Source organism: Siniperca chuatsi, linkage group LG10 (genome assembly GCF_020085105.1).
Source record: "Siniperca chuatsi isolate FFG_IHB_CAS linkage group LG10, ASM2008510v1, whole genome shotgun sequence".
NCBI classification, from domain to species: domain Eukaryota; kingdom Metazoa; phylum Chordata; class Actinopteri; order Centrarchiformes; family Sinipercidae; genus Siniperca; species Siniperca chuatsi.
The window spans coordinates 24,447,225-24,458,190 of record NC_058051.1 but is presented as its reverse complement, the minus strand read 5'-3'; the positions used below and the strand labels follow the sequence as shown (position 1 = coordinate 24,458,190).

The window sequence follows — 10,966 nt, the reverse complement described above, 5'->3', positions numbered from 1 at the left end:
GGACTAAAACTAATGTACTAAACAGTCCAATTTGGGCTAAAAGACGGCTGTGATGGACCAGATAAAGCCAATAGACATCCATGGACCGGGGGTGCTAATTCTCTTTGGGTACAAATGGTTTAACTGATGAAATAGCTCCATTCGAACAAGCTAAACTTCCCCTCAGAGTGATATCATATTGGGTAAGAAAATACCCTGTTAAACTGCTGTTTGGTAATAATGTCACAACACTCACAGAACCTCTTTTGAAATCACTGTTTAAAAAGGCATTAATTATTTCAAAGTGACTGTCTGTTGTAGAATTCACACTGATTATCCTCCTTGGGTCAGTTTTAAGTCTGCTTAAATTTTTAATACACTCCACACTCAAGATATGTGACCATCACACAAATGAATCACTCCCACCCTTATCCCTGCACAAGTCTATGAAATGCAAGTGTGCTCTGATTAATAATTTAGTTTTAAGGCCAGCTACATAATCCACATAATCCAAAGGATACTTGACATCCAAGTACGTTTGTGGGTTTAAAGTTCATAAAGTTAATACAAGATACAGTAGACTGATTCAGCAGGAAAACACTGAAGTAGTTTATATAACTCTTAAAGGCTGCCATGGTCAAAGAATAAAGATGATGTCTTTAATATATCAGCGTATCACGACTATAATCCGAAATAGACCGTGACATCTCATCATGTGGCATCTGAGGAGGTTTCCTGAGAATTGTCAGCCTTGAAACACTGATCTCAGCTTACAATGGCCAATGTGCTCTATACTGCATGACACCATGACTTCAGTGCAATGCACAACCTTTGACTTCTATCTGAAGCTCAGGTTGCGGTCTGTGTATTTCCACTTGAAGCAAAGCTGAATGTGCGCCGGAGACAGAGGCGCTTAAGGATCTGATGTTATTTTAGTGGTGTGACAGTTAGTCTCTCCAAAATATTCTGTTCTGCACTGCAGTGTCATTACTGTGCATGCAACTGTCATGCACACATTATTTCTGCAGAGTGGATAAAAAGAAGAAGAAATAAACAAAGTGTTGCAGGGTATAAGACCATGTTTATTGGCAATCCACTGCAAAAACTTTTATCACTTCAAACATGTCATTCAGTGCTTCAGTCTGTGAGGTTGTCAAAATAGTGCTACAAAAGTTTGTGTTGTGCAACAACAACAATATGGATTTACTAAACAAGAATCGACAGGAAGACGTATGTGCAATAGCGAGGAGACGTAGAGGAGGCTGGTGTTCTATAATGATAAATATCGCTTTCACATGTAACACTGGACATTTTTCCACTTGTTTTGTCAAGCAGCATCCATTTCAAAGTGATGTTTACTATAGGACATCAAGGCAAAATTCCTCACATAACCATGTCTTGCTTTTGCATTTTGTAAACAAAATTCCATTTATATAACAAGTCTCTTTAGTGTCCCGCTTTGGTAATGTTTTTTTTATTATTATTAAAGACATATTAGCATGTGGAAAAAGTTAAAATCATGGCGGTGTGTTTAGACAACAACCTTTGCTACATTGACAGCAACAAAAAATGTAAGTGCATTATTTTACTGATTGAATAAATCTGAATATTACACCACATACACTATCTCCACATGACAAGAAAAAAGTAATTACAGACCACTTACAAAACATCTCTGATAATATACTGTGCTTTAGTATTAAGAATGATCACAATGTTGTTGTAGAAATGGGGTAATAATTGACTGCTATTCTATTAATGTATACTTTATTACCATTCTTTCATTTGATGTAAATGTATATTATCTATCTATTATCTAAAAAAATCACACAGCGACAACAGGACACTTTTGTTTTTTTGTAACTTGTTGGCTTATTTTGGAATCATGAAAAGGCACTTAACTTGAGAACAGATCAGAGTGAACTTAATAATCACAAACGGTGCAAGACCAAAAGCAGTCCGATGACGAAGAGAGCACTGGGTTCCTGCAACACTATCGAGAGGGAGACAACTCCACTCAGAAAGACGATGGATGGCATTAGATTCCTGCTTACATCATGCATTACATCGCACTGGAGCTCGGACACCTCTGACGATGTGTTTGGTAGATTCTCTAATAATGTGTCAGGGGAAATCTGGGGAGCATCTTCCTTATCTTCCCAGGCTGAGACAGACTGAACAGCTAAGTTTTGGCTCACCTCAGTGACACCTGTACTCGTGGAGGGGTTCTCTGTGAGTTCAGGTGATGGTGGAGCTTCACCTTCTGCTCCCAGAGATGCCTGACTCTCTGCCACAGGAGACAAGAGTGCAGGCGTACTGTCTTCATAATGTGCTGCAGACCTGGTGGAACCTTCTGATAATCCTGCAACAAATGTACTCAATCCCACTGCAGCCTCTCGCTCAAAGCCCTGAGTCACACTGGGAGCAGAGACACAGTCAGCAGGCAGTTCAAGACAAGGATGAGTGTCTGGGCTGTCGGTCAATCCGTCCTCTCCTGCTGTTGGCCACAGATTCATCTCTGTGGTAGGAAGATGCATGCATGAGGCCTCTGAGGGAGGGATTTCCTCTCCGCCAGCCTGGGAGCCGTCTGATCTCAGCTTTGACTCTTGTTGTAGAGAAGGAGTTAAAGCAGGCAGCAGTGCAGAGGGACTACTGTCTATGGGCTTCTCTGACGTTTGGTTGCCTAATTCACAGTGGAGTCTGGGTAAAGGCTGTGCCTTATTTGGCTGGACTGATTCGCTGGCACAGAGTACAAAGGATGAATTAGTTTGAAGTGTGGTTTCGGAAGACATACAAGGGAATTGTTCACCTGGGGATACAGTGTGAGCGGACAGTGTGCCATCAACAGATGGAAGCTCTTGGTTGGGTGGGACAGAGGGACCAGATGGGTGAGTTGCAATCTGTTAAAGTAAAACAGTGAGACAACAGTGACAGCTAGGAGAGTATAAAGACAAAGGGGAAAGATTTGTATTCCACATTAACATGATTGCACACAGAGAGAAGAAAAGCATTTCACTGCATACTAATGCTTTTCTGTGAGATGGATCCCATGCTGACATTGTAATTGTGAGGAAATGCAAACAAAACAGGAGCAGTATGATGGGATTGACTGACATCTTTCTTCAAAATTATTGACAAAAATATACATTCTAATGCTTTGACTTTCCTTGTCATGCGTACAGAACAATGTAAAGAGATAGTCCAATGATACTTACATACAGCACAAAGGCATCCAAGGGAGAAGAACATTAGATCAATGCAATTTTATCTATGTATTTTATCTTCAAGTTTACCCAATGTACATATTTCCACATATTGAAGGTGGGGTGGATTGTTTTTTCTTTGAACACCAGGAACTGGAACTAACACCATCCCTAAAATTACCTTATTTTCATTTTCACTTGATTTTATTCAAAAAGGAAAATAGCTAATAATCAAGAAAAGAGTTTTGCCTGCTATGAAGCTGCTATGACAAACCTTGGATGGTCAGAGATTTAAACATAACAATATAAACCCAAAAGGCAGGTAACAAAAACAGCACCCAGAAGAACAAGTGCAAGAGCAAGGCACATGAAACACAAATAACAGAAGGGCTAAGATAGAGCATGTGTTAGATATAGATGAATATGTTAAGACTTAACATCATGTTAATCTCATGTTTCCAGATGAAAATCCAGCTGTGACTTGGTATCCTTTTTGAGGGCAAAACATCACAGAATTACAACAATACTGAGTAAAACATACATGTTTAATTTTGTATGCTGCAAGTTTTGTTATTGGAATTCTGTGCTTCATAAATTTACGCTAAATAATTCCCAAGGTTTCTCATGAGAGCTTGTCTCATGAGAGCACTTCGTGTACATCTCAGAGAGAAATCTATTAAGAAATTACTTTATAGCAGCACAAAATGAGTAAAAAGCTAAAGGGAAACCAAACTTTTGCGCACAACTGAATGCTCAGCAAGTGAACCATTAAAACGGCGGATCGTGGCAGTTAAACTGATAACATTTAACTTGAAAATTATGACACAAATCTTGGAGAATTTGTTGTGAATGATGATAAAGTTTGAATGTTTAACCTCTGAATGCCCCTGTATTAGATTTTCAAAATATACTTGATGACATGTAAGGAAAACATTTACCAACTGGAAGGAGGTGCTGTTCATACAGTAGTTGACTGGTCCACCTTTAATTTTAATGCTCTACCAAAGGGAGATAACGTCCATGTGAATACTGATGTAAAACAAACATTAAAATATTTGTAGTATCAGATCACATTCCTTATTTTTGACTGACTCTGGGCTATCTAAGGTGGTTTAATCAGTGTAATGCCGACTGAATGTAAATTCCTCCTCTTCTGAAATACAAATTTCTTCCAGTCTGAAATGTTTTATGTATAGAATGGTTCTAAACTCAACTTTTGCATGCCAAAATGCTAATGTAAGGCCCCTGGTAATCCTAGTTCTAAGCAGCTCAACAGTTCTCTCTTCCACCATTTTACTGTAAAAACAATGTTGCCTACATTGTATGTACCGTGAAAGAAATATATTCACAAGTGGAAACTCTACATTTAAAGGAATAGTTTCTCATTTTGGGAAATACACTTATTTGCTTTCTTGCCAAGAGTTAGATGAAAAGATCAATACCACTCACATGTCTGTTCATTAAATAACAGACGGCCAGCTTAGCTTAGCATAAAGATTGAAAGAGGAGATTCCAGAAAGTCAGCTCTCAGCCAAGAGTGTAAAAACTTTGGCTTTTGTACGGATTAAACAAATGAGATATAATGTGTTATTCACTGAGCTGTAGAGTAGGCGGTAGGTAGGTGCCAGTAGGTGTATTTTTTACATCTGGACAGAGCCAGGCTAACTGTTTCTCCTGCGTTCAGTCTTTATGCTAAGCTAACCGCCTCCTGGCTCCAGCTTCTTATTTAACGGACAGATATGTAAGTGGTATCAATCTTCTCATCTAACTCTCAGCAAGAAAGCAAATAAGCGTATTTTCCAAAATGTCGAACTATTCGGAGTGAAATAATTCAAGACCTTGACAACAGCACATTAATAGTGGGGTTCGGTCATAATCACAAATAATGTAAACATACAGGGTATTAGACGTGATTACACATAGTGTGAAGGAATATTAGTGTCTGGAATCACTTAAAACTGAAAAAGACATGAATTCAAATCAAATGGGGACAAAATCGAAAGGCGCAAAAACATGAACAGCATGCATCAAGATATGACTACAATAAGAAGCTGACAAGGAAAATAGCATACAGTACTCGTGCTACAGCGGTGAGAAGCGAGACATTACCTAAGTTGTTGCTGAAGCTTCAATGAGCTGTGAACAATATAAACAACCAAGCCAATGATGATAAGCTTTAAAAGTTGAACTGAAGTGTTTGTTATGTTTTATTAGACACATGACTCGCATAAAGGGATAAAGCACTGTTAAATGGGAATGTGTCAACAACTGCATGCAAATCAAGATAATTTGAGCATAATCTGACAAGCAATGCTCAATTGCTCAATGTGTGTCCTCTGTTCGCAAGTAAATAATGTGATGGACTATTTTTGATTTTTGCAGGTCATAAAAAGTTCATAAATAACCCAGATGAACCCTCCTGTTAGTTAATAATTTATTCCATTAAAAGCTGTACCTTTCTTTCCCATTCTTCTTATTTTACCCTTACCTCTATGTCAATCTCCGGCTGTACGATGACTGGGCAGACAGCTGTAGGTCTGACAAGTCCTGACCTGGAGGTCCCTGCTTCTTCTGCTGATGAAAAAATAGATAATTACGCTGTGAGAGCCTGATTAGTCTGAATGGAGAAAAAGCAATAACCTTGTTTAATCAGCATTTTTTATCTACAGTACATAAGTAATTAAAGGGGCTCTCCACCAAAAAATAATCCTGATGATGTCATCATGGTAATCTCTTTAATGAAAGTCTAATGAAAGACACTACTGAGTTGCACTATGGGAAATGTAGGATCCAGCATTTTTGAAGCTGGACTCATATTAGACTTAAAGTAAGAACATCTTGGACTCTGCTACATCAATTTTTACCTGTCATTCTTTAATTTGTCTCTTGTTAGTACCACAACTTTATGGAAGTGCAATACTTGCGGAGTACTGCTTCAAGTAAACTGATCAATTCTACGATCCTATGCAATACCAATAGTAGTAGTGTACTGTATACTTATCCATTATATTAATGTTTAATTATTTATATCTTCTTTTTCTCAGAAAGTGAATCAATATGTCGATAGTGACAACAACATTCATACTGTACCTTCTTCCATTTCCTGCTCATTGTCTGAATCAAAATCATCATTCATACTGAAAGAAAAAAAGAGACATTTGGGTTGTAAGTCAATAAAAAAACAAGACAAAACTAGTCAATGGTACACTCTTTAAAAACACACAGCCAAATGTCTACATGATCTTACACTTTACAAACAGATCTAGTGCCTAGAAAACAACATTGTATTAATGGAAGACACGAGGCCTAATAATAATTTTTTGTGTAAAGAGACATCTTTATACAGTGTCACACTGGTTGAAATGTGGGCAGATGCAGTAGGCGAGACCTTTGAAATAAAAAGATTTGGATATACTCAGTTTGCAGCTGAGGAGGGACAGCAATACAAGAAAATATCCACTTGTGTACTATGGCTTTGTAGTGAAATCCTCCACAAGATTACTCAAGTCTGTATTTAAGACTCATCTTCGGCTATAAAGGCAACATCTGAAACAGCTGACAAATGCAGTGGCCATGCCTGAAAAGAAAGTACACTAGTTTGGGCCCCGAGATTGACTGTTAATAATAATACTAGTTAATGTATAAAGAAGGCACATTTAAAATGACTGAAGAAGGTAGTCATACACCATCATCAACACTTGTTTTGGATAATTAGGCTTAATATTTGCTGATGCAGTTCAGCTGTTAATGTGCTGAATTAGCCAGTTGAAATCTCTTGTACTGTACAGTATAGAACATTCTGTACACTTCTGTTTCTGAATTGCTGCACCGGCTGAGCAGTGTTTTAAAGACAAAAGCCTCAGCGATGACCCTTCTCATTAGACTGTTCATTAAAATTATTTGAGATGTCGAGTTGACATATCCTTACTTTGGCCCTAGACACATGTCTGGTCCACACCCTTAGAAAAACTGAGATCCCTAATCTGACCTGAGCCTGATATTGTAGAAAAAAAAACAGGGTTCAGTGCAATTGCGTGGGTAGGTGTGTGCGTAGGTCTATGTACAGAATGAAAGACTTGATTTAGATGCAGTTAACATAACTAATTCTGTTAGCCCTAATCAAGCCTGATCTGGAGAGGTGGTCCCCGTTTGGCCCAGGTCATGTTGCAAAACTCTAGACTGACTCGGCAACGAGTTGATGCAAAAAAGATTAAGATTGAGGCCAAAACTCAGCAACCTCATCACTTAGCGATCAAGGCAGATGACTTTGAAATAGAAAAACAGCATTGTTCCTGCTCTGGCCTCAGTATTCACTATCAGCTACATCGCATTAATGTGTGATATCTATATTTACCTGAGGTGGACACACTTCAGTTAAATATAAACTAAACCAGCAGTACGTATGTGTAACCTACTATATGTGCGCTTGATGTTAACATACAGTAAGTAATACATTCTAGCGTCTAGACTTGTGTCATAGTAACCTTTCCTCTCACTGGCTGCCTTGTAAATGATCAATTATCAGTGAACTTCAAAGTGCCTAATGAATCTATAATGGTTGCTATGGTGGGGCCGCCGGTACAGTTTCTGCTCCCCAAACTCCTCCTTTTCAATCAGTGACTCATCCATCCCTAACAACCCATCTGGCCCCTTCCTACTTCCGAACAGCTACGGCAGAGAAGACCTACGTGACAACTACATCTGTTTATACCCCGTTTGCTCCTTTTATGGGTCCTTATAAGCTTGGGGGATCTTTCCTGCTGTCTTCTGTCTCAGTCTGTGCACTGTGAGATTCATCACGCACTTTCATGTTGATGTAACAATGCACCAGGCATTTAAATCTTCCTCTCAGGGATTAGTTCACTTTAATGGAGCAAAGAAGAAAGAGAAGGGGTTTGTGTGTCAGTGTCCAACTACACGAGGGAAAGAGGCCAATCCATTCCACTGAAATTGCTCTGCTCCCCTATGACTCTGATAGAAAAGGTCAGAAGTAAATTTAATGCAGGGAAACGTCAGCCCTGAAAACGACACCTGCCCTTTGCCTATTTTGATCGCCCTCACCACCACTGGACGATTGGCACTCTTTCCATCTCTTACTGCAGAGTGAAGTGAAGACACCAGAGTGTAAAGAGTAAAACAATCCATAAACAAACTTTATAAACACTTAACTAGGTAGATTTGATACTCACCCTTGTGCTCTCATTATGCAACAGACTGTGTTTACTAACATCCTGCTTAGTTCTTACTATGCTAAATGCAGTCTCCAGGCAGAACCATTGAATAAAGCTGAATGCCCAGTGCACAAAACCTCAAAGGGAATTAGTAGGCAACTGGAGCTCTGCAGCTGTTGCACAACCCCAATGACCAGTGCTTTTGTGACTTTGTTTACATCCATGTTTTTAGAATTTGATGGTGAATATTTAACCTATAGCAAAAGTGGGCTATTCATTGGTTACCTGGGTCTGAAAGTTTTATTATTCAGAAATGATTATGCCTTTGAGCATCTTAAGTTTCCCTTTCATTAAAAGGTTGAACACCTTGCAACACCTTTAAGCAGACAGAGGTTTTCCCAACAATAATAAACAGTGAGCAGATCAATCTGTGGAGGTCAGAGGTCAAAGGAATCTCAGGCAGACAGTGGCCAAAATATTGCACAAATGGTTTGTAAAATTTGTATCCCTTGGTCTGTATCTGATAAATGAAAGCACATGACAGGAGATTTACCTGTAAGCTTTTGGAGGTTTCAGGATTCCTCTTTTTTGTTGCATGCTGATGTTTGTCTGAGCTGAATCATCTTCATAGGACAGGAGCAGAGTCACCACATAATTCATAGAGGAATTATTAGCCCAGTAATCACCATCAGAGGTTTCATAGCGAGCAACAAACTCAATGCGAGAGCCATGTGTGATATAAGGTGGTGCAAAAGACAGCTTGAAGGAGAACTGATCAGTGTCCCCATCATGAGATCCCTGGACATACTCTGCTGGGTGATCAAAGTAAGAAGCCCAGTTGTCCATGGTCGATCTGATGTAAACTGCTTTGTGGAAGGAGATGTTCAGGACTCGTATTACCCCACTGACTGCAAGTGGCTCATTCTCTACTGGAGAAATCCGCTCAACCTCCACTTTATGAGTGTGCACAGCCTGCAGCAGGACACTCTCGGTGGGCGCGTTAAACTCTGGGTGCACTTGATAGGTCGGTTCTCGCTCTGGCTTTCGATACTTTGCTTCCTCTTCCTCCCACCTTGCACTATCCTCTTCCTCGTCCGAATCAAACGCAACAAATTCCTTCACATCCACCAGATCCCCACCTGTTGTATCGGCGAATGACACTCTCTTTCCGGCAGACAGCGCCAAGTGGATCCGGATATACTCCGCTGTCTCATCGTGGATGGACGGGCCCCGCTTTCTGGGCACCGGGGAGCATCTTGGGATGAGGCGAACGTCCTCAGTGTCATCGTCTTCATCATCATCATCATCATTATTATTATTATTATCCTCGTCGTCTATAGGGGACCTACTCTCTGCCTCCTCGCCTGACTTGCCAGTTTTAATCGTGGTAAAAAGGCCCTCTTGACTTGGTATGGTTAAAAAAGACATTTTTGCAGAAGTGAACACTCATGGAAGCTGTTCGCTGAACAGAGTACATATGGCGTCTCCAAAAACCACTACCAAATACTATGATTTGCGCAGCGGTGGCCAGTGTAGATCCAGCGCTGTCCCTGCGTTATGCACAGAGCCTCTTCAGTCAACGTGTGGCGTTAAATGTCACCCATGGAAAACATGGCTTTACTGCCAGCCCTTGTGAGAGTGTGTCCCCTGGTTTGCATGACTTTATGCATCGCAATTTGGCTGCTGTCGCGGAAGGAGCAGCCTCTAATTTTAGCACTGACCTACCGAGCTCTCCATGCTCCGCGTGTATCTTTAAATTTGGTATAATCCTGCGACTCCCCCTTCTTCCGTTTGGTTCGGGCTGGCTAAACGCCCACTACAGGAAACGTGATATTAAAGTAATATCACATCAGTCAAAAGACCGATGTATACACCATCGGTAGCCTATATATTAAAACCTCTACAGACATCATCAAGAGGAAATTATTATTTTAGGATGGAGTCTATTTCTTCACCATGAGATTGTCATTGGTTAAAAATTCCAAAAGGAATATGATTAACATACAGGCCATTAATTTAATTGCTATTGAATGTGTTACAACACACAAATCCCTTCTGAAAGCCTAAATTGTTCACAGCTTTAAGCCATAATAAATCATGCTTGTTTGTTGTTTGTGCAAACTCATTCGACCGCCCTGGTCAAAGTTTTGTCATCTAAAACACTACCCATATAGTCTACTAAAATGTAGGCCTATTGTGGGGACCAAAAAGTCCCAAAAGTAAACCCCACAGCCGAACATGTAGACATTACCTTACACAATTTTATAGAGCCCAATTATATTGTCAGAGATGTATGAGGTAACCTCATCCTGATGTCGATGTCCAAGGAATGTGGTGCTGAATAAGATTTCACAACTGTATTAAATTATACTACAAAAATGTCATTTAAAGGGACAGTTCACCCCAAAATCAAAAATACATATTTTTCTTCTTACCTGTAATACTATTTACCCTTCTACATTGTTTTGGTGTGAGTTGCAGAGATATCGGCCGTATAGATGTCTGCATTTTCTTTTATACATAATGGGACCATTTGGCACTCAGGTTGTGGTGCTCAAAGCGCCCAAAAAAATACATTTGAAAAACTCAACAGCAACGTCTGTTTCCAGAAAT

General features: G+C 39.8%; 1 protein-coding gene across 4 annotated transcripts; it reads right to left on the bottom strand.

The window, feature by feature from the left end:
- Positions 1-1,040: 1,040 nt before the first annotated feature.
- si:ch211-167b20.8 (protein phosphatase 1 regulatory subunit 3A) lies at positions 1,041-10,548 on the bottom strand. 4 transcript variants are annotated; one of them, XM_044211441.1, is made up of 5 exons: positions 8,907-10,548; positions 6,273-6,319; positions 5,671-5,756; positions 5,292-5,318; positions 2,846-2,879 (listed from the first exon to the last, which is right to left on the bottom strand). In XM_044211441.1, the coding sequence occupies exons 1-4, from the start codon at positions 9,779-9,781 to the stop codon at positions 5,292-5,294; spliced, it is 1,035 nt and encodes a 344-aa protein (XP_044067376.1). In that variant the 5' UTR covers positions 9,782-10,548; the 3' UTR covers positions 2,846-2,879. The 4 variants fall into 4 exon arrangements, with proteins under 4 accessions (XP_044067374.1, XP_044067375.1, XP_044067376.1 ...); XM_044211442.1 differs by having other exon boundaries at positions 5,671-5,753; positions 8,907-10,538; XM_044211439.1 differs by lacking the exon at positions 5,292-5,318 and having other exon boundaries at positions 1,041-2,879; positions 8,907-10,257.
- Between the last annotated feature and the right edge of the window lie 418 nt (positions 10,549-10,966).

What these genes read in the sequence shown, in the direction of transcription:
- si:ch211-167b20.8 (XM_044211439.1), bottom strand. Translation starts at nt 9,781, where the DNA reads ATGTCTTTTTTAACCATACCAAGTCAAGAGGGCCTTTTTACCACGATT. An exon ending in AAACCTCCAAAAGCTTACAG is followed by an intron (nt 6,320 to 8,906) that starts GTAAATCTCCTG and finishes TTTTTCTTTCAG; the next exon opens with TATGAATGATGATTTTGATT. An exon ending in TGAGCAGGAAATGGAAGAAG is followed by an intron (nt 5,757 to 6,272) that starts GTACAGTATGAA and finishes TTTTTTCATCAG; the next exon opens with CAGAAGAAGCAGGGACCTCC.